The sequence below is a fragment of the Periplaneta americana genome, chromosome 4 (genome assembly GCF_040183065.1).
Source record: "Periplaneta americana isolate PAMFEO1 chromosome 4, P.americana_PAMFEO1_priV1, whole genome shotgun sequence".
Taxonomy (NCBI): Eukaryota; Metazoa; Arthropoda; class Insecta; order Blattodea; family Blattidae; genus Periplaneta; species Periplaneta americana.
In genome coordinates, this window is record NC_091120.1 from 22254601 (window position 1) to 22279748 (window position 25148).

Genomic DNA, 25148 nt, shown 5'->3' on the forward strand with positions numbered 1-25148 from the left:
TAAAATTGGTCCATCGCTGTGGAGTAATGGTTAGCACGTCTGGCCATGAAACGAGTGGGCCCAGGTTCAAATTCTGGTTGGGACAAGTTACTTGGTTGGGGGTTTTCCTCAACCAATTGAAGCAGAATTGCTGGGTAATTTTCGGTGTTGGACATTGGACTCATTTCGCCATCATTAATTCACATATCATCCATACAATAGCCCGGGTTAAATTCACGGTGCGACGTACTGTACCTGTACAAGAGCTCGGCCGTTTGGCTACCCAATCGTTCACAAAATACGAGTGGTAAGCACAATAAGCTTCAGGCTGCAGTGCAAGCCTTCGGGTCCCTCAGTTCTGTACAAGAGAAAAAAAAAAGTAAAATTGTCTGTTTACTCGTATTTTGTTACAATTTTACTTTATTTTACAAAACTTTTATTAAATTATCATATTCTGATATACTCTACCAAGGTCAAGCTGTAATAGATAAATGATGTCCCCGATAATCTCATTATTTTGAGATTCTATAGTTTTCCTTTGCTCCACCAAGGAAACGGTTCTCTCTCCGCCTTTGATCTGGAATAATAACGTAGTTTGTCTATGATGCCGGACTTCTGAACCACCCCTATATCACTGCTCCCGAGTACTATGAATTTATTGTAACGAATGAGCAAACAAACCTTTTCAATACTTCAAAGAATGAAATTGGTGGCAGAATAAACGAAGACAACTAAGTTAAATACTTAGAAGGTCGAAATACAACAGTGTTCATAAGTTAAGATTTAAAATAATGGAGATAATTATTACAGTTGTCTGAACACTATTTATTGATAAAATAATAAAATAAATAAAATTGGTTAGAAACCATACATGTTTTTGGGGGGCTGTGCTCCCCCATGAGTCCTCTTTAAGATACGACACACGGTAGAACATCTACACCATAGTCGTGGTACAACCACTGATGATGGGGGAGCACAGCCCCCGAAACATGTATTGTTTCTAACCAATTTTATTTATTTTATTATTTTATCAATAAATAGTGTTCAGACAAATGTAATAATTATCTCCATTATTTAAAAAAAAAAAAAAAAAAACAACTAAGTTACGTTTTAAACCCAGAAGTGTATTTTTAAGGACAGTAAAAATGCAAACCTTTGGAAAGGAAATAAAGCTGGAGGGCTTGTGTTGTAGTTTTATGGCACCTAAACAAATCCTGTCCAGACAAAATTTACCAACCATTCAATTCTTGAGGTAGCACAGAATCTGAGTGGGTAGTCTAATTGTGCGTTTGTCCCACCATCCACCCGTGTTAGCTAAGTCACGACTGAAAAAAAATGGTGGTAATAACTGGTACCAGGAAGACATACATGATCTTACACGTCATTGGCTGCAGTAATAAATCAATAAGGAAAATGAGCTTTAGACAAAACTTCAAATAATATAGGCTAAATTACAATACGTTAATGTAAAAATTTTGAATACATATATCTGAGAAAAAAAAATAGGTTATTCTCTGTAATTTTCTGTAGTTTTGCATTAGTTTTACAGAATATTCTAATATCTGCAAGTAAGGAAAGGTGGAAAATACATATCAACTAAGGTAAGATTTTGCTTTTGCAATGATAAAACAGTGCTGCTAAATTCAAAATTTTCAGATCACGTGATAAACAATAAGTATGTGTAATCATTTATGGACTTATCTGAATATAACAGAAATAATTATCACATTGATAAAGAGGCTTATAAATGCAGTATATTATCATATAATTGTTGAAGGTGGCATGTTTCATGATTTACAGTACTGTACATAAGGTAATAAAATACACTATATTTTAAGTTTTTGTTACATAGGAACTACAACAGAATTTTCGATTTATTTGTAGACATTGAAATGAAATGGAGTAAAATACAATTAATACTGTTGAAAGCATAAGATATACCCGCAGAAAATAAAGTCACTATTGGTATTATAATTAATTAGCTTTCTGTTAGAGATTTGTATTAGAACTTCATTAAACAGTAGAGTGATCCATAAAGTGAAGTCTTAAATACATGCCTTTTTTTTTATAAAAAGTATTAGTTATGTAGATATTGATTATAAAAAGACAATGTGCAAATGTTTAGGCAATATTGAGTTACGTAATTACAATCGTGAGACAAACAAAGCAATATGGAGAGTAGTTAGTGTCTATATCAATGTAAGTTTAAAGAACGCAATCAAGTCAACTGATTCATTACAAGGATATATTTAGACCAATTTTATTATGAGCATAATTTTCTTAAATATTACGATACCGTCGCGCGGGGTGACTTTGTGCCATTCGCATATTTCATAAAAAAACGTACGGAAGTAGTCTTTAAAACCGTCACAAGGTTTTAAAGACTACTAAACGTAAGGAAGTAGACTTTAAAACCTTGTCACGGTCTTAAAGAATACTTCCATACGTTTTTCGCGAATGGCACAAAGTCACCCCGCGCGACGGTACTTTTAAAATTAAAGAAAGACTTGTAAAATCATATCACATACAGTATCTAAATGTTTAATATAGTATACTATATACTTAAGTCTTGACTGAAGGAATAGGGGGCATTATATTAATTTTAGTTCAGTGTTTAGTTTGTTCGTTCAAACCATGACATTATACCGTCAAGACAAGTTTGAGCGTTTAATGGTCATGACCGTCATATTTTTAAATTGTAGAACTTTCATCTTTGACATACAAATGATTTCTCAAATAAAGGAAACTGCATGTACCAGATGCACGTCTTCTGGTTGAGCAAGTACTTATCAATTTTTTTTTTTGCACATTTCCTCCTTAAATATTAAATTAGAAAGAAACACTATGTAAAGAAGAAGTGACGTATTTTAAAATAAATATTTTAATCACACCACAATAAAATAATTTTGTATAATGAGAAGGAACAGCAAGAAATGTTATACACTTGATATAATAAATTATCTTTTTATTCATATAGGAAATTCCATATTTGTTGCATATTAAGGTTGGCAATAATTAACTGCACTACGGATCCATTTCATACATTGAGTTTACATAACTTGAGCTTCATGTTCCTTTCCTTCTGTATTTAATATTTGAAAAACAGTTAATTTCAGGATTATATTTTATAATTTGAAGACAGAGCAATGGCAAGAGATCTCCAAAGTGAAAGGCTAGTTAAAATCTAGGATTAAAAAAAATTACGAAATATTTGCAGGTACACTAGAAAAATGTATATAATATATAAGCATCATTCTTTTCTTTCAACTCGCATTTCGCAATTTAATTCAGACTTCACAACTTCATAAAATGTGATGAAAATAAGGTACATCTGTTTAATAGATTTTTATGCATGGAAATTATTTGCTAACAGCTCCATTTATTGCATATTGTTGCTGATCCGAGAAGAATACAAGTAAATTTAGACAGTAAATATAAGAAACTTATGTAGAAAGAGAAATTACAGAATTTTAGAAAGCATATGTATTATTTACACAGTGGTTTTTCTGCAAATATGGCGGCCAACATAATCATCAAAATCATTTTGTGATCTTTAGCACTGTTACGTACCCTACTTTATGATGCATACTTTCCCAAATAAATTAAAGTTTTAAGACAATTAAATTGAATTCGTAATTTGTATGAATTCCACTTGAACAGTTATTTATGTATTTATTTATTTACCATCTATTTATCATTATGTATACACGAGTGGTACATATATGTCTTACAGTTAGTTGACTTTGAATTTTTGTTCCATTAAGATTTTCATCGTTTACGAAACTATAACAAACTACATATTTTTCCAACAGTATGATAATGCTTTAATACCGGTACCAATACATGAAAATCATTAAAAGTTGACACTTCAAAACACAAGACTTAAGATTTTAGAGCTAAATCACATGCTTTAAATGAATTAACATTCATGCTAAGGAATTCCATCAAGAATACAAATGCAAGCAGGATTGATAGATACGCAAATGATGTGGACTGATGGATACTATGTTTTGCATTAAATAAATATATACCGGTACTATTTTTGTTAAATGTTATGCCATTTTTCGTAATAAGTTGAAGGTAATTTTAACGATGTTAGGGCAATTTTATAAGTAATAGATAATAATTTGAGCCCTGCCAATTAGAAACATTTCAGTGAAGAGAGAACTTGTTCTATGATTCCATGTTTTTCGTAGAACACATTTTTATTACACTATTATTTCACAAATTATACTTTTTGTGTTCATCAGTAAGAAATAGGCCTATGAGAACTGTGTGAAAATGGAGCCAAGTTATTTTTATGAACCGAAAGATCACAAAATCTAGACAAAGGATATTAAATTTGTTTCATAAATTCCAGAATGATTCGAGGATCTGATTTTTAATGCTTGTTACTCAATTTATCCTCATACTGAGATTTATGAAAATATTGAATTCTATCTTCATGCCTCGATACATCTTCTGAGGCCCAAAAAGATTTTATATTGTACAAATAATGAGATACAAAAACATCATTTAATAGCATACACTGAATATTAGGAAGTAAAGTTATGTACATGTAATTTGAAGGAAATTATTACGTATACACTCAGGTATATTTTCATTAAATTTATGGTCAAAATACAGCTACACGGGTGTCAGAAATATGTGTGTTGGATATGTGAAATCATGAATATCGTTTCAAGATGGGGTCTATTTTGATATTGCTTATATCGTAGAAAAAAATAAGTTTGATAATGCAGTACTGTTCTTTGCTACAAGACTATTTTTCTACTCCGTAGTTGTTCTTTTGTTCTTTCGCGTTTTGTTTCATTATGACAGCATTGTAAGTGTCTCAATCTTCTTTGACTTCAAGTTCTCTTAGGGTGAAGTGTACTTGTATTGCTTAATAGCTGACAAAAATCTGAGTAACTCTCTTTCCTAGGATTTCTTATTTCCCTCGCCAATCTTTAAGATCTTATACAGCTCTAGCAGTTTTCCACTTGAAGACTGTTCTCACGACATTTTTTTTTTTGTCAGTTGCTTAAAACAGACTCTGATGACATTATCTATAAAATAAGCGAGGAGGTTTGTGGGAGGCAATCACCAGAAGGTCGTAAATTGATGCCATTATCTTCTAACCAAGACGAGGTACCATATTCAGTTTGTTTCACAGCAATATTTAACATAAAAGTTGATACAAGGTGTGATTGGAAAGTTTTAAGACAGAAGCCACCACTGCTCAATAGAAGGGGGTAGGTTTGCCTGTGGGTTTCAGAGAGAAACCTTATTTTGTCCTTGAAACGTCCTGAAAAGATCACCGCAATATCTTTGTTCAGTAGAGAGTGGCAGTCTGGTGAGTGAAGACGTGTTTTTGGTTCTCGACAGATTTATCGATTTCGCAAATGGATGAAAAAACGGAACGAGTTTATGTCAAATTTTGTTTTAAAACCAGGAAATCAGCTTCGGAGACTTATGAACTCTTAAAAACAGCTTTCGGGGATAAATATCTGAACCAGTCAAATGTTTTTTTATCTGGTTCAACAGAGTCAAAGATGGCCACAAATCAGTCGAAGATGACCCCTGGTCCGGCCAGCTATCTACTAAAAAAAAAACAACGAAAATATTGCGAAAGTTCGCGATTTAGTCGACTGTCGACTTAAAATTAGGGAAATGGCTGATGAACTGAATTTAAGTTTCTACGCAGTTCAGTCAATTTTAATTAAAGATTTGAATATGCGTCGAGTGTCCACCAAATTCATTCCGAATTTGTCAGATGAGCAGATACAACACAGACTTATACTTTTTTTTTTTTTTTAAAGATGAGACATGACAGGAGCGTTGCGATCGGAAAAACAACTGAATGTCACATAGCGTGGTAGGCCTGTTGCTATGGTAACAACGGTTGAGTTGCCAAACTTACAGTTCCCACGTAGCGAGTGCTTAATAGCTCTCTTGGCGACATTTATTGTGCACACAATGTTAGCATTGGCACGTTTCGTCTTTGATTCTCTGTTGATTTTTGTATTGTTTTCTTACCTTTGCGTCAATTGTCAATGAATGTTTTAACGTCGGCCATTTTAACGACAATAAGCTTCCATTAGCTGGCAGCATGGTAGGCCATATTGGCAACATAGCACTGTAGTACCAAACTCGACCGCTTAACTGTCATGTTCCGTCTTTAAAAAAAAACAAGTATAGTGTCCCAAGAACTGATTAATCGGACCGAAAATGATCCAGATTTGTTAAATAGGATAATTACAGGTGAAGAATAATGGGTTTATGAGTATGATCCAGAAACAAAGGTATGATCATCGCAGTGGATGAGTCCAGGTTACGAAAAAAGCGCGACAAAATTGGTCGAATGTGAAGACTATGTTGCTGGTTTTTTTCATTCTAAGGGTATCATGCATCACGAATGTGCCCCTAGAGGCAGACAGTTAATCAGAAATACTATAAAAGTGTCCTTGAGCGTTTGCGCGAAAAAGTGAGGAAGAAAAGGCCTGCACTCTGGCGAGACAAGAATACTGGACCCTCCACACGACAACACATTCATTGTGCGTTCACAATTAGGGAATTTTTGGCCAAATTCCTGTGCTTCCATAATCCCCTATTCCCCTGATATAGCCCCTGCTGACTTCTGTTTCCTAAATTGAAATTTTCGCTGAAAGGGAACCAATATTAATCAATTGAAGACATCCAGGCAAATACGGAGAGGGTTCTGAACAACCTTGAGAAAGAAAATTTCCAGGAATGCTTCCAAAAGTGGAAACACCGTTGGAGTCTGTGTGTACAGTCAGAAGGGGACTACTTTGAAGAAGATCCATCACAATAGTCTCTAAGTACTGCCATTTTGAAATTACAAGCCCAGTCTTACAACTTTCCAATCACACCTCGTAAAATGTTTAATGGGATGTGTATCTTCAATACAATGTTATTTGAATTAGCTAGTGATTTTTAAAAGGACTTGGTTGTCAAAAACTGTTCTCTAAGATAAATACTTAATGTTGCAAAACTAGGGACACATATTTGAAAGTAACACCCATCCAATACAAGAAAGGCACTTGACGTCAACAAATGCACGTAGACGTCTACTGCAGACGTAAACAAACATTAATTCCGGGAAGCATGTGACTAATAAGAATGCAGTGATACGCTGCTGACCGGAGTACAGCTGAGTGTAAGCGACGAAATAGATCCATTAGTTGTTAAATATTATTGCTGCTTGTTACTTATTTTTTCTAAAATTTAGTAGTAAAACACGTTGCATATGTGTGTACTTTCCTTCTCAAGAACAGGAGAAAAATTACGGTATTTAATGAAACTTGCCATAGCATGTGATTTGGAGGTACAGACGGATTATTTAGTCCTGACAGCTCAGCGATGCGAAAGAGGGGAAGTAATAAGAGTAGTGGGGAGAGTTCCAGAGTAGAGATAAGGGCGAGCGGTCGGTAAAGGAATGCAGTACAGCTTAACTGTACTGAAAACACAACGCTATACCGCATGCGTAACTTAGTGGACTCGCCTGACCCAGACGCAGATTGCCGGCGACTGTCAGGACTAAATAATCGTACTATAGAAGTGAGAGTGGACGAACGTTAGTGAGAAACAAGATGGTGACTGAGCGCGACCGATTTCAAATTTGCTGTGTGAAAACATGTGTGATCAGTGTTATAAGAAGCGTCCGAAGGGTAAATTGCTAAAGAGTGGTAAAAAAAAAACAAATAGTTTTAAATGTGTTCGAAAAGTTAACAGAGAAGAATCCTGACGTTGTAATAAATGATATAAGCCTAGTAAAATTAACCGCAGAGCTTACAGGCGTGTCTGAACATAGTGTTGTGAATGTTCGCAAAGAAGTCAAAGGAAGTGGTAATTTAAGGACGCCTTGTAAGAAGAGAAACAAACCCAGAACTGTTTGGGAAAGATGGAAGATTTTGTTAAATGCTATCCGATCTAAAGTGCATGCATACTTTTTCAAGAATGAACCGCCAACTTTAGACAAAGTGTCAAGTGATGTAAATAGTGATCCTGATTTACCCGACTTTAAACGATCAAGCTTCCACAGTCTTTTATTAAAAAAGGTTTCGGTTTTGTGAAAAGAAAAACGGTTAACGTAATATTAGATAGGGACGATATTACTGTGTGGAGACGAAAATATTTGAGACAAATTCGGCAGTACAGGAATACAGAACGAAAGAGAGAGACGAGACTTGGATTAAAGAGGGCTATTGTACTTCTGGAGTATGGGCTGATACTACAGTAGAAAACAAGAAGCAAGCCTTTTTGTCTGGTAATCTAAGGGGTTGCGATATCCGACTGGCAAAGGTAAAAGACTAATAGTTCTTCACATCGGTAGTGATAGTGGTTTCGTGGACGGTGGTGCTCTTATTTTTGAGTTTAAGAAAACCGGTGACTACCATGAAGAAATGACTTGTGAAGTTTTTGAGGCGTGGTTTAAAATATCTTGCCAAAGCTCGAACCCGGGAGTGTGCTTGTGATGGATAACGCTTCCTATCACAGTGTAAGGTTATTACGGCGCCCGATTTCTGCATGGCGAAAGCAAGAAATCATGGACTGTTTAAAATCACATGGTGTGTCGTTTGATGTTACCCGTGTTAAAGTTCAACTATTGCAGTTAGCGCAAAGTATAGTTGACAATAATGGGAATAACTATGTTATAGACGACATGGCAAAGAAAGCAGTTATACTGCAGTAAGATTGCCACCTTATCACAGTAATTTATCGCCTATTGAACTCGTGTGGAGTAGTGTTAAAAGGTGGTACGTGGCAAGAAATAACAAGACTTTCAAACTGAAAGAGATGTGTCAACTTCTAGACACAACCTTGACCCAAGTTACGGCCGAAATGTGGCAATCGGATATTCGTCACATCGTGAAGGAGGAAGAGAGAATATGGCAAATGGATGGTATCACTGATAACATGGTCGATCGTCTACTTATTAATGTGGGGGAGAGGTCTTCTGATTCGGAGACATATGGGTGTTGCTGCATTACCTACAAGCGATAACGACTGCGAATGATATAGGCCTACTCGTAAGTTAATAATATTTGCTTTAAATTAATTTATTATTGCCTGTGATATACAGTATTTGCATGTTTTAAATTCTTCATTGTACACTTTTCTTTTTTAATCATGAAAGTAAGGCTAACATGCAGACATCGGTAGGATCAATGTCACATGTACTTACTTAAAAACACGTGCTGGGCGTAGTAGGCCTAATACCACAGTCTAGTATATACAGTCACGAAGCTTGAGTTGTTGAGGGTACTAGGCAAAATAGACTATGCCGGTACTATTTCGCATTGTCTGTGATGAGGCGATAGTAGCGATCCTAGTGGTTAGCAACTATCTGTGAATGCATATTCCCTACGTATTGAGCTTCGTAACTGTATGTACTAGATTGTGGTAATACAAAGTGCTAATGTTGATGTCAAGCGTCTTTCTTTTATTCGATATTAGGATTATATTGAGATATTTAAAAAAAATTTGGAGTATGAATAAACAAAATCAGGAAAATGTAGAATTCAAATCCAGTCGAACCTGGATACAACAATTTTCTGGGAACTAATGTATTCACCTAGTATGATAGTATAGACTGAAATATTGTAAAGAAAATTTATTACAATTGCTTTGCTGATGGTAATCAATATTTAACTGATACCTTCAGTTGTCCCTCATATATACAGTACATTTTAATCCATTCCTGTTTGATGTCTGTCAGTCTTTTTAGCTACTTCATGAGATTTCTAAATTTCATAATTTTTTTTTTTTTTTTTTTCACATGATCTATCCATAGCAGTTTGAGATCCAAATGTACACCTAAACCATTTTAGATTCTTTTTACTATATTATAATACTTAAGGCCGATTTCACCAAAATGTTACTAATCCACAATTAACTAATGGATGGCAGAATTTAGAAGAAAAGAAGAAATATTAAAAATAAGTAGAAATAAATTTCAATGCAAAAAAACCTCATCCCAATGTCTTCTGCAATATTGAATACGGGGTAATATGAAAGTGGATAAAAGGAAATGTCATGCAACAAGCAAAATGGAAATAATCTTGGATTTATGCTATTCCAGTGCCTTCAAATATAATATTCGGCTTACATGATAAATTTGTCACTCATATTACTTTAGTTGTTATATTTTAGGCAACCGAAAATTGGTTAAACTTTTCTTCAATAAATGTATCATTTAAATATTATGAAGTGCTTAACTATCCGTTGGAAATTCTAAATCACCTTCTGTACTATTCAAAATATGCAATGCTTATGTTTTGCTTAGCCTAAACTGCATTTGCTTATCTTTTTCGTCCATTGTATTAAAATAACCTTCTCTCTCGGAACTTATCCTCGCCCGTCTTGGTAAGAAATCATCATTTTCAAATATCAAGTCCATCATTCTTCTCGCCATGATGAAAATTATTGTCGTTAATGCAGGATTACTTATTTAAATGGCAAATATTGACCAATTAACTTAAAAGTAGTTTAATGACAGCTTAAATACCAATTTGTACTGGTGAAATGCATTGTCCCTTTTAAGTGTCAATTAGAACGATTTTAAGTGACAAAGTTAAATAAGCTCAGTGAAATCGGCCGTAATGCTCAAATCGAATGACGTGAAACGTACTTACGAGAAAATTTCTGAACTTACAGTTAATTTGGCAATTTATTTTTTATAACTTTTTATATTCAGTTCCACTCTCATTTTATCACACTTGATCTCGTATCCACCTTAATGAGATCATTACATTAAAAATGTTTCATTTAGAACATGTGGTGATTAAAGTGTGTCTTTTTTTTCTTTCACGTCCTGTGTTAGAAGAGACAATCAGTAAAGCCTCGAAGCTATTGGTTAATTTTTTTTCTTGGTTGACATTTCTTTCTTTTCCTAGCGATTTTATAACCTCCCTGCTTGTTATAATTCAGCCATTTTACATGATTCAACCAGTTTGTGTTATGTTGTGTTGAAATTTAATTTATAGCTCGCATTTTTTTTTAACTTTGCTTTTATGTCTGCATACCCCATTTTTAATCATCCTGATCCTGAATTTCTTCAGAAATTCATTTCTGCTGTCTGTGATCGTCCTTTGTTATTTTGCTTTAATGTCTAAGCCCCATTTTTACATCAACACACAAAGTTATTGCTTTGTAATTTGTATAATTTCATCTGGGTCTTTTCTTTGCCTTATTTTTTGAAGTCCATCGCCTTACTGTTTAGGGTCTGCAATATGTTTGAAAGCACTTTATGTTTTTCTGTGTAAAAAGTAACTGAATGTTATGCTGATAGTCCATCTGTTAATTTTCTTCCGCATTCAAGTCTTGAATTCCACTCTGAAGACTGGTTCACAATAAACCGGGAATGGAAACAACAACGAGAACGGAAATATTATTAAAATAAATATATTTAAATGTGAGCATTCACAATTAACTATTGTGAATGCTCACATTTAAAGGCATTTATTTTAACAATATTTCCGTTCTCGTTTCCATTCCCGGTTTATTGTGAACTAGCCTTTATTGGCACTATTTTAGTTGAAAACAGTAATAATTTATTTATTTGTTTATTTACTTATATTTAATGTGCTGTACAACAGCCAGTGGCCAATTACAGTTCAGCACAAAGAATAATTCAGCACAAATAATAATAATAATAATAATAATAATAATAATAATAATAATAATAATAATAATGTAACGAATTTTCCTTGCTGTTCCGGAGTTGCACTTGGGCGTGAGTTCGATTCCCGCTTGGGCTGTTTTTTTCCGAACTTTTCCATAACCATACCATACCAGGTATTATGATCTCACTATCACAAATTTCATTGACGCTAGATAACTTAGTAGTTGATACAGCATCGTTAAATAACGATTAAAATACTAGTAGTAGTAGTAGTAGTAGTAGTAGTAGTAATAATAATAATAATAATAATAATAATAATAATAATAATAATAATAATATAACCAGCCTAACTGTTGAACATATTTTTCATCCACAAATCATATTCTGTTCAATCATCGTCTTTCAATTTTCACTTTAATAAAGTTATATCAATCTCACTATTCTTTTTGGCTTCAGTCATCTGTTTTCTTATCTTTGTGGATTCCATTATCGAATCTGTCTGTTGTCCTGCATTCTTATGACGTGTTCATATAATCACAATCGTCTTTTCAGTATTTATTGCAATACTGTTTTCTTTGCTTTCATTGGTGTCCCGTATTGTTTAATTTCTTATTTTAACCAATTTGAAAATTCTAGCTGAATGTTTCCTGAAATCCATTTCTGTACTCAGTATCTTTTGCGGATTATAACTCAGTATCAAGTCTCTGATCTGATCCACAAAATAGAGCACTTTTTACAATGTTTTTGTACAACTTTCTCTGAACTGTGTTTGCTCCCGAGGATTGAATTCAGCATATTACCTGTCTCAGTTACTCATCAGCCTTTTCATTGCTTCGCAGTCTGAAGTTCAGTTGACTTATATTGTTTATATATTTTTAAAAATACATCTTTAAACTTTAATTTACATAGGCCTATTCATCTTCCAACTTCCTCCATATAATTTCCATTCTCCATGAATTGAGTGGTTATGACTTTTCTTCTATAAATAATCGAGTTATTTATATAACAAGCTTAATCCATTAACGATACCTTTCATTGACCTTTTTCGATCATTTTCTCTTTACTACATCATAAAGGGCCTACACTGATGCTTCATTCATTAACACTTGCATAACGCTTACATAATCACTGATGAACTGTTAAGTTATTTAAATAACACCTTCACTGTGTTAATATTAAAAAAACCGTAATGTAAACATTAACACAATGAAGTTATTATTTAAATAACTTAATACTTCACCAGCGCCTACATTAAGTTGGAGACATTAAACATTCCTGTGAGACACTCCCTGAAATGTTAAATTCTTACGAAATTCGTGATCCCGACTATTAATAGTTATTCTTGATATTCTAATTATACTGATTAGATATTAACTAATATTCACCTCTTCCAGTGCTTTCCATAACAATTTTCTGGGTGCCAGTACACTGTTACATTCTTTTTAAATCAATACCGGTAGGCCTAGCTCTAAACATTTTTAAATTTTAAATTGCGTTCTGAAGCATTTCTTTTCATTATAAATATGTTATCTGTACTGTTGAAACCACTTTTGACTTTCCTTCTTGTTCTTCAGCTTATTTTTACAATATTTTCAAGAATAATCCTAAATGGATTTGTAATACATATACCTCCATTATTGTAGTACTGTTTCCTGTCTCTGTTTTGAAGAATGGAACTTAAATCTTCAGTGTTCATTTCTTCTGAGAAATATATTCTTTTTTTCTTTTAGTATAAAATTCAATACAATTTTTAAGTTTTTGATCGAGGTTGTTATCTTATTGCTCCAATATTTCAATAATTTCATTTCCCTGCCCTGGTGCTTGTATTTCTTCTTCTTCTTCTTCTTCTTCTTCTTCTTCTTCTTATTATTATTATTATTATTATTATTATTATTATTATTATTATTTCTTCGTTCTTCAGCTTATTTTTACAACAATACTTTTTGGAGTTTTATGTCAGGCTATAATTTATGTCTTGTGTTTAGATATGTATTTATAATACTATTTTCGTTATCACTTATAGCTTTTGAATTATAATCATTTATAAGATTTCATCCTTTCATTTTCAATTCTCATTATTTTTTATTGTCTTTAATAATTATTCTTAAGTACTTTTATTGTAATTTCTATCAATATTAGTGTTTTGTAATGAAATTGTCATGTGTTAAGCTGCTATTGGCCCCTGGCTGTCGTACAGCACATTAAATATTAGTAAATACATAAATAAAATAAAACTAAATAATAATAATAATAATAATAATAATAATAATAATTATTATTATTATTATTCACGAGTCATTAAATTTTTATTTATTCTACCAAATCCAGATACGTGTACATTTTTTCTTAGTATGTTTTCGAAACGATATTTCTATTAGCAGAAAACAACAAGATAGTATAGACTTTCTTTCAGCTTTTTAAAATAAGCATTTAATGCTAATAATATTGAATTGACCTGTAAAACTATATCTGTTACAGTAACAAGCTGAGAAAAGTATTTGAACAGTAATCTTTACAATTGTTTCTTACGTATTTAAATAGCCATAGAATTACAGGAAATTTAAGAACAAATGGAAAACTAGCCATGTATTGTGGGTCCCTATCACCACGTCATGGCGCGGATAGAGGAGATGGCCTCCAGATATGGAGGGTAGCTGCGAATATATTGAATAAGCAGTCGTGGACAGCCGATAAGAGGTGGTGGGGGGATTGGACGAAGGGCTAACAGCCCATCACCGTAAAAAAAACAGCTTGTTACGAAACCATACGATAAGCCTCGGAATGGGACTGATTCTCTGGCATGAGTACAGCAAAGAGAGACTGGATTAATCTTGCACAAGATAGGGACTGATGACGGGGTTATGTGAGGGCGGCAATGAACCTGCGGGTTCCTTAAAAGACATTTGTAAGTAAGTATGGAAAAAATAGTATAGGTGAGAAGTCGAGACTTGGCATGAGTGTGCAATAGGGAAGAGAATGAGCTGTCAGAAAGAGGGTTTGTTTCATGATGGTTAATATTATACGAATTTACCGACACGGAAGTGCATCTCAGACTAAAACCTGTCTTCCCCCTCGATGTTCATTGGTGATATAGCCACGGCACATGCTAAGGTCACAGGACAGGTCTACTATATCATGTCACTCATTGATCAGCTATATTCTCAATTCTGCCACCCTTCTTAGAGTGCGGTTCACTGGAAGATCTTATATTTCATACAGTCTTTCGAGACTGATTTCATTTCGGTATTAAAAGTTAAACATACCTAACCATATTTTATCTCTCAGTGTACGACGATTTTCATATACTTCACTAATGCAATCTAAAATTATGCCATACTTAATTTAAATAAGATACACGAAGAACGTTTTTCGTAACAGTATGATATATCTAAAATATAAATACGTTTCTTTTGAACACAGATGGTAACTTGGAAGAGGACACATGGGCCTCTTATTCATGATATGACTTCTTCAGAAAGTTCGTACCTACAGCCTATGAACCACTTTCTTTCTCTTACAACACATGCAAATCTGCCAAGCAAGTTCAGTCAGAAACTGTTGTGCTCAGTCCTTGTGTACATACGTTTCTCTGATGCCTTATGATTCTTTTAATGTATTTATAAAGGGAGAGGACTAACAGTGTTTTATTTATTTACAATAGAAACATTGGATAACTATTATATTATTTAAATTTTTTCACATAACTTTCGATCTGTGAATGCATAACTAGAAAATCTCTGTTTCAGTCACCGTTAGTTTCTTCACTGGAGTGAAGAAAGCGAAAATAATGACTGTGTTAAAAAGATGAATATTTTTACATCAGGGAATATTACATCAAAGAACACTAACTACAACAATATTGTAAAATTGCATGCGTACATTTTAGCTTATTCATCTAGCAAAAGGAACTTCAAACACCGGCTTAAAATACTTTCTCTCTTCAATTATTTATTGAACAGAGTCACATCTAGCCTCATACCGGTAAATCCAATTCAACATGCAAGCAATGGCGGTGACAATAATTCTCATGGAGTCTGAAATTATCTTGGACCTTGCTCCTTCGTTACTTTATAATGTAGGTACCCATAATTACAACAAGACTTGTTTTGTATTTTGATCTCCACGTGCAATAGCTTTCACCACTGGCTGATCTAAATAAAAACTAATTTTAATACAATTATCTTACTTTAAACTCAATCAGAATCATATTTGTTACTGAGTTTTTTTTTATTTGTATGCATGGACGGAGCAAACTTAGGCACTCTCCATAAATATGAACTCACCTAAATATTGCACATGAATCTTAAGTAGACTGTACTCCATTTCAGAGGACATACTTCCAAATACATTTTACATTAAAATTAATCACTGTTCTCCAATTAAGAAATTAATTTTTGTTGTTAATGTTGTTGGACATTAATCCCCAGTACAACGTGATTACTTTAAAATTGAGTTCGTAATTTAATTAAGTATACTCTTCAATTTTTTAAATTATAGCTATATTTAAAATGGCGATATGCATAATAGTTTTCGAAAAGAAAGTGTATTAAAATATGAAGCATATGTTGTTTCTAATCCAATGATAGGAATTTAAATTATTAAAATTCTAGCCCCTTAAAATTTTTAAAATGAAATATTGTGATTCAAGAATGCTGAATTTATTCCTAAAGCTTGTATGAGGATTTTCTACGCGATATTTATTAAAACACTTTGTTCTACTATTCTGTTTTAAACCGGCATTTCGCATCCATGATTCAGACTGTCTACCTATGTCAATATGATATGCTCCAATGTTGTTTCGACATAATTTTACTATAGCAGTAAATTTCAAATAAGAGCATTAATACCGGTATCTCTTTTTATTTCCAAGTTCAATCCATTATAGAATCCATTTAAATCCTAGGTAGAGAGTTTATCAGATACGTTTTTTTGGAATAAACCAACACTTTATATAATGCCCGATTGAAAATGAATAACTCTGCCAAAAGGATCAATATGGCGTTCCTTTAGTAGTAATAATTACCATTAATTCGCAAAGTGGGTTGTAGTCGGTAAACTGTGACCACTTTAATCTCGGTGCTATTAAAAATTATGTTTGATAAATTTTGATTATTTTACTTACAAGGAGGTCATACATATACCAGTATTTAATGTATGAATATATAACGTATCTTTCTAGGGACAGTTAACTGTTTCAGTTACCACTAATGGGATTAATATGTTTCCTTATCTATAAAAAATCGTATAAGAGTTCAGTCACCTACATTCATTAAACATATATAAAGCTTAATCATGTTGTTCCGTTCTTCCATTCCATTCACTCCTTTAAATAAATGATTTCACAGTCACGTGAATGTTTGCGTAAGTAGCAACGGCAATTACTTAAAACATTTCTGTTATGTTTTATTTATAACTGTTACGAGTTTCTTTAGTTGTTGTACTCTTGTCATTGCTTTGTCCGGGAAGTGCCCTTCTCACTCCATAAAAGGACATCATTCTAAAGCTTTTGCACAAGCTGGTACCGAATGTATCAAAACCTGTCTTATAAAAGAGCCTGCAACTCGTATTTTCCATTAGCTATAAAATGTATTTCCTTATGAACTGACATTTATAAAACCAAATATCTTTAATAAACAATGAATGGCTCATACCAAACTTAAAATTTTATGATATAAAAAACTGGAAGCCGCTCTGTTGCTGGATTCCTTTCTCTGTTAATATCGTGTTTATTGACTGGCTCTATTCGAAGTGGTTCTTTGACCACATTCCACTTGTAATGCCAATTACCATCAGTTACACATTTGATAAAAATGGCAATGCACAGGTTCAGTTGTATTGACAATGTTACAAACATTTACAGCCTATCTATATGAATCTGCTAATGTTTCTTTCATTGTTGGATGGCTCTCTGCTGTAATATTTGAATACCAACCCCGTGTGATCGGTGCTCACCCAGCCTTTAGGCTGATGCTGTCAAGTCTCTGAGGAGGAGTTGGCGGAGGAGTTGCGATATGCTCGGGGGTGGCAGTGTCACTGCACTTATTTGGGGTCACCACAGTTGGAATCAGAGAAACAACTTCTGGACTAGCAGCCTGCTTGTCATCGTGAACGTTGTACACTCGTTCCTGGAAATCAATTCATACAAATGTTGTATCCAGCATCAAAGACATTTTGTTGTTATAGTCCGCGTCACCGTTTTTGGCGTGTGAAACAAGTAATGGGAATGTTAAGTGCTAGTGCCTTACCTTTAGCTTAGTCAGCCTGACAACTGTGTTTGACAAATGGCTGATGTGGCGTGTATATGAAGTGGTACCATTCTCAGCTGCACTAGCAACATGCTCACAAACTGGGCACTGTACTCTAGGACATACGCCAAAAACGCTGGCGCCAGCTATAACTATGACTAAGATGTCTCAGCATCTTATAAAAGCAGTGTCGGTTGGCATGAAACATACTTTCACAAGTCACACTTAACAGTGAAACCAGTGAATAGGGATTATATAGAATGGACATTGAGGGAATTTTCCTGTTTTATTTCTATGTGCGCCGGCGTTTAGTTGCACTTTCAAGCGCTAGAGGTTAGTGTAATCGAGCATACGCTAAGATAATAATTGAGTATAGAGTTGAGACCATGAGATCAACGAGTTAGAAAGTTTCTAACTCGTTGGTTGAGACACAGGATCCAAACATCACCTACCTTATTGCATAATCCAGTAACGCTTTGCTTCAAATAAATTCAAGTTGACAGCTTTTCCTTATTTCTCAGTGACAAACTAGTTGTAATAATAATTTTTTATATTTTATATATAATAAATTTTTATTATAGAATAATATAATACATTATAAAATTATGTATCAAATTCGTTTAATATTTGTATACAGTATAATAAAGGTATATGGTTTTATTTCTCATACATCTCAACTCTCATTATAAAGGAACTCTAGAGTCTAGACATTACAGTTAATGACGGATTTATTATTTCATAGATCCAATTTATTTTATTTGATGGGAAGATAATATTATAGGGGTATACACAAGGGGGAGTTACCAGTTTTGAACCTCCCACACATCTCTTGAACTTAAAAAAAATTACATACACTGTATTTCAATATATTTGATTGTTTTCATGGATTCTTCTATTATGTAATAGTAATATGCTTTACAAGAGCGGTATGTTGAAGTCTTCATGTTCGAGGAAAAGTTTGAAAAAGCGAAAAGTAGTTGAGCTTTTTTAATTTCCGAGAACTGAAAGAAAAGATACCGCTCATGTATCGTACATTATTTTGTGCGAAGATAGTTTATTACATACCTGAAAGAGGAATTTCTAATTAGTTGCAATGAAATCTCCATCTTGGTTTCTGTTCAATGACGGCAAATTTGCAAAACAAAAATATCTATCTTCAACATTGTTGCTTTAAAATGTTTTCTGTGTTTACTATACTCCAACAGGCCGTGATATACGTCTGTCTTTTTTTTCCCCCAGTCTATGGAATCTTGTTGATTTTTTCACGGCTTCCTTAATGTTACTTGCATCACGAATGCAGTAACTTTAGTGGAGTTGTAGAGTTTACTTAATTTTTGCAAATATTTAAAAACAATAACTAACAGTGCAATTTAGGTGAAATTGCAGTGGTAAGTTTCCAATTTATAATTATTACTATATTGAATGTCTCTAAAAATAATATGTTAAAAGCCTAAAGCAGTAAAATCAATATGTCACTTAAGCGGTAAGAAGAGGGAAATTGTTATGTGTGTTAGGTTGGGAATACTGAATGTGAAATTTTAGACTTTCCGCGGATTGGTTTTGTGCGGAAACCAAGCAAATACGCACGATCTCGCACAAAATGCCTTACCTATCATCTACAAATAACTGTTAACTCTAGATATATATATAATTAGTGTGTAAGTGTAATAATGATACAAACATTTTTTATTATACAAAATTAAACACAATTTAAAATTTGTTAAAAATTGGATGGCTGTGAAAAAATTACGTTCCAGAGATTTTATAAGGATATTCATAAATTGTAAATAATTTTAATAATGACCCCCTCCCTTTGACAAAATTCTGCATACGCCACTGGGTCATTGGTACCTTTTAGTTCATTTTGTTCCACTTGGCTTTTCCTATAACACAGATTCTGACTTAAGAATTGCAACTGCAACACTTCGTGTGTTTGAGCAGAGGGCTATTTGCGTTTGAGTCCATGATAGCATTCATGTTTGCTCATGATTGCCAAAAGAGATTCAGTTGAAAAAGTAAAGATACCGGTAACACTAAACAAATAAAGTCCAGTGACTTTTTAAAAATGTATTTAATTATTAGACAATTATAAAATAAGCCTAACCAATACGGTGCATCTTAAAACCCCCAAAATTTAAATGTAAGCGCGCTTTATAAGACAAATTTATTATACTGTATTAATAAAATTCATACATAAAAATCGAAATAATTTTGAATTGTATTCTCATAGTTATGAAACAAAAGGTATGGATTCTTTAAGATCGTTTGAACCAAAATGCAACACTGTTACAGTATTTAATCATAGTAGTAATTTAGGCCCAAGAATATATAACAAATTTATATTTAAATATCCTAATCTTGTCAATTCTAATAGTTCTAGTATTAAATTTAAAAAGTTATGTATGGATTTTATAAAAATTGAAAAATTGTAAATTTAAATTTATATACTATAATTGCATGGTAGACATAAGACAAATTGTATTGTATACTTATTAATTTCAATTCAGGAATCCGCCCCTGAGCACGAGTTCTTCTCTTTCAGGGGCGAGCTAAAGCTTTTTTCCTATATATAATATATGTTATGTTATAATTATTAGCAAAATAATAAATAAATAAATAAATATGGAACTGCCGTAGTATTAAAATATTTTGTGCACATGCAGCCAAGTGTCGCGGGGTTTATTTAAAAAATCTGGAATCTGTCTTACCAGACACGTGATACTATTTATTCGTAACTACTGTATTTCAATAAGCTACTGGTATTACTCGACCAAGGCCAGTGGAGTCCTGCAGCCCGGAGCCGTGGTGCTACTGCTCTTGTGTTCGTAATACCGCATCGCGATAGTTCACATTACGCCCGTGGCTCCATTCGCATTGGTCGAGTAATACATGTACTGCCAATACATTCTCCATAAATTTTAGTCCTGTAAATATGTCTTAAATTATATGTATATATTATTTAATATTCTTTTCAGTGGAAACATATTTATCACGTACCTGTGACTTGTCATATTTTAGTCTTTTCCAAAGGAATGGTCTTTTGTCAGCTTGTGCAGAGTTCGCTTCAACTTCCGAACTCGACGCATTATAGTTAGGATTTGAGAATGTTAGTACACTTCTTCCTGTTGCGTAGAGGTACTTCTTCTGACATGATCGACGGACATATATAATAGTAACCATCATCATGACTGCTACTCCAAGCAGACATAACAAAATAGTAATGATAAATATGTGTGATGTGATTTCTTTCTTCTTCCCTTCATCTCGCTTCTCGAACTCATCACCGTTGACTAGACCTACTCTGTTGTTTGGTGGCGTTATTGGTACGACTGCTTCATCTTCGTCATCATCGTACATGTCAACATCGCTTTCAGTGTCATCCGCTCCTGGAGTCGACTTGTTCGGGACAACAATGCTTGGCTCTGTTACAACAGTTAATAATGTTTTTATTAGATATTTTATATAGTTACACTTGCTCAATATTAAGTCAATGATTTATTTTACTGTTAACGAACATGCCACAAGATGAAAGGATTAATAGCCTGAAAGTTTTATTTGAAAGTGAATACAAAAACAGTATTTTTTTAATTGGTTATTTTTAGTGCTGTCGATCGATCGAGTCGTTTACAGAAGAAAAAGCACAATTGCATGGAAAGGTTTATTGAAACAGATACAGCAATTGTTGCACTATTTCTCAACATATCCCGCACTGGAATAGAGACATTTCGACCCTCCCAAGTACTAACATTGTAACTCAATTTTTTATGGTTTTGAGTTGTCCTAGTTAATATGGTCTTAAATTGTTTCTTTTTCTCCCAGTACTATCATTGTATAGCTCTAAACCTTCCCAATTGTATGTGAAATCTTATTGTTACTCTACATTTTTGTATACACTAATTTACACGATCATTTTAAAACTTCATTTTCATCTCCTGAAAAATGTAAAAATTGAGTTACAATGTTAGTACTTGGGAGGGTCGATTTGTCATACCATGGGATCAATTTTTGTATCCTTGTGTCGTAGAAGTCAGCCGCCTGGGAACGGAACCAGCGTTTGACAGCCGTCTGCACCTCTCTGTCGATTCCATGATATGACAAATGTCTCAATTCCGGCGGGGAATATGTTGAAAAATAGCTCAACAATTGCTGTGTCTGTTCCAATAAATTTTTCCAATGAAATTGTGTTTTTTTTTCTGTTAACGGCCCCCGCCGAACTTATTTTCTTACGGCTCTTGTTATTGCGGTCGAGTAGCCAAAATTTGTATAGGCACTACTTTTGACATTATTAACATGGTGAAAGAAAAAAAAATAACTTTTTTATCTGCCTCCATCAGAATATTTGCTCGTGAGCTAAAAACGGTAAAGTAATAATAATAATAATAATAATAATAATAATAATGATAATAATAACAATTATAATAATAAAAAATAATAGTAATAATAACAACAATAATAATGATGATGATAATAACAATAACAATAATAATAACAATAATAGTAATAATAACAATAATGACAATAATAGTAATAATAAAAACAATAATAATAATAACAACAATAACAATAATAATAACAATAATAATAATAGTAATAATAATAATAATAATAATAATAATAATAATAATAAGTGCTTTTTCTGGCAGAAAGCATCGGAATGCCATTCCAGAATCTTTTTGTTATATTTTTTATTGTGGAACCGAGAAATGTTTGAATTTCGCTCGGCCAGTATATTGTGAAGCTCTGTCCATTGAGGTCATCTCTGTTGGTTAACACCATGAGCAATTTGTATTTCCTCTGTAATATGCATTAAATACGAAAATAAGTAAGGATTAATTATGTTTTAACATGATTTTATTAAACTCTGGGTGCACTGGACAGTAATCATCTCCCTGTCCATTCCAATAAATCTTACAGAGTTCCACCATCTTTTATTCTAGGAAAAGCATTGTTGTTATTAATAATAATAATTTTTTATTTATTTTATTTATTTATTTAGAATATTAACGTGCAAAAAACAGCACAAGGCCAATTACAGTTTAGCACAAGATACAAAACAAAACAAAACAGAAGACATGATGATGAGAATGAATGATAGAAATGGCAGTGAGATGGAATACAATCAATATAATAGTCATCATTAATTTTTGACCAAATGCAACAAAATAAATAGCAATATCTGACAATAATAACAAGTAAGAATATATCACGATAAACTCAAAAGGTGTATACTACACATTAAATGGATCCAAGTTTAATCCATGCAAATTAGCATATTTTATACATCTGCAGACCGGAGAGAGAGATTTTGAATTTCTATTATAAAAAATGTTATGAAATCTTAAACCCTTAGCAGGAATACGAAGACTGATATTACTTATGAATGATTCACAATCAATATCACCCTTAATGACTTTACAAAAAAATAAATAATCAAGATCTTGACGTCTGGCAAATAAACTACAGCAGTTAAAATTTTTACAGTTAATCTCATATTTATAGTCATCGGAATTTAGTAAAAATCTATAAGAACACAAGGAAATAAATTTCTTTGAATATTCTCCAATTTAGCCGAGTCAGTGGAAGTAATGGATGTATCGAATATGAATGAGGTCTCGCCCACCTCATTACATATTGCTCGACTAGTATGACTAGTCAGTTTGTTTTTTTATACCATTAAGTACGAGAAAAATTCGTACCGGCACCGGGAATCGAACCCAGGACCCCTCAGCTGTGCGCGCTGAGCGCTCTCTAACCAACTGAGCTATGCCGGGACCCGATTCACGACGCCGGCCGAACTCCTCTCGTAGTATCGTGTTACGGCCTTACTGCCTGCATTTAAGACGATACACGTCATATATATATATATATATATATATATATATATATATATATATATATATACAGGAGCGCATTGTTAAATGACTTTATGGCCATATTCATTTAACAATGCGCTCCTGTATATATATGACGTGTATCGTCTTAAATGCAGGCAGTAAGGCCGTAACACGATACTACGAGAGGAGTTCGGCCGGCGTCGTGGATCGGGTCCCGGCATAGCTCAGTTGGTTAGAGAGCACTCAGCGCGCACAGCTGAGGGGTCCTGGGTTCGATTCCCGGTGCCGGTACGAATTTTTCTCGTACTTAATGGTATAAAAAAGGAAGTAATGGAGTTCCATACAACAGATGCATAATAATAATAATAATATGACAAATATTAATTTAATTAGAATTCTACTTCATTACATGTAATATATTGTACAATTGTACAATTTTACCTGTGGAACATGGTCTATCATCTGGAGTATCAGGACATGCGCAGACATACGACCTCTGCCTGAACAAACACAGATGCGTACAGCCGCCGTTGTGCACAGCACATGGAGTCCAGCCAGTCTGCCTTCCAGCTGCAACTGCACGTATCTCCATCACACCGTCCAAATCAGTGCGGATAACTATTCTGTCTTTCCCTGTTGTCTTGTCTGCCCGCTCCACAGATTTCCTATACCAGTCCGTCCAGTATATGTGGTCTCCATACTAGAATATTGTTCATTTTTACATTTAGTAACTGCTAGTTTATTATTTTAGGTTTCAGTTACACATAATTTCACTTTTTGGAATAACTCTGTAGTCTGTTGAAATTTAGGACATGGGTGGACTAACGACTGAAATAAGAAAATAAAGTTTTAGAAAGTCGAGTCAAAGTTTTAGAAGTGGTGGGAAAAGAATACACTTTTTTTTTTTGCTATTACAATGAGAAACTAGTTCGATTAATTAAAATGTGTCTTAGTGAAACTTACAGCAGAGTCCGTATAGGCCAGTTTCTATCTGATGCTTTTCCAATTCACTGCGGGCTAAAGCAGGGAGATGCACTATCACCTTTACTTTTCTAACTTCGCTCTAGAATATGCCATTAGGAAAGTTCAGGATAATAGACAGGGTTTGGAGTTGAATGGGTTACATCAGCTTCTTGTGTATGCGGATGACGTGAATATGCTAGGAGAAAATCCACAAACGATTAGGGAAAACGCGGAAATTCTAGTTGAAGCAAGTAAAGCGATAGGGTTGGAAGTAAATCCCGAAAAGACGAAGTATATGATTATGTGTCGTGACCAGAATATTGTAGGAAATGGAACTATAAAAATTGGAGATTTATCCTTCGAAGAGGTGGAAAAATTCAAATATCTTGGAGCAACAGTAACAAATATAAATGACACTCGGGAGGAAATTAAACGCAGAATAAATATGGGAAATGCATGTTATTATTCGGTTGATAAACTTTTGTCATCTAGTCTTCTGTC

The 25148-nt window shown here is 33.5% G+C and overlaps 2 protein-coding genes across 3 annotated transcripts in view; one reads left to right on the plus strand and one right to left on the minus strand.

Moving 5' to 3' along the window:
• Positions 1–1038: 1038 nt before the first annotated feature.
• Lrp4 (LDL receptor related protein 4) overlaps positions 1039–25148 on the minus strand; it is a 218038-nt gene continuing 193928 nt past the window's right edge. Inside the window, exons 27-30 of one of the 2 annotated variants that reach the window (XM_069822956.1) lie at positions 24126–24384; positions 20848–21272; positions 17538–17730; positions 1039–1304 (exon numbers count right to left, since the gene is read on the minus strand). In XM_069822956.1, coding sequence (XP_069679057.1) covers positions 17554–17730; positions 20848–21272; positions 24126–24384 — 861 coding nt within the window. In that variant the 3' untranslated portion in view covers positions 1039–1304; positions 17538–17553. Of the gene's footprint in view, positions 1305–14155; positions 17731–20847; positions 21273–24125; positions 24385–25148 lie in introns of those variants that run through there. The other variant, XM_069822955.1, reaches the window with a different exon arrangement.
• LOC138697590 (putative protein-lysine deacylase ABHD14B) overlaps positions 8901–25148 on the plus strand; it is a 242643-nt gene continuing 226395 nt past the window's right edge. The window contains exon 1 of the mRNA XM_069822962.1: positions 8901–9011. The gene's annotated coding sequence lies outside the window, so the exon portion shown is untranslated. The remainder of the gene's footprint in view (positions 9012–25148) is intronic.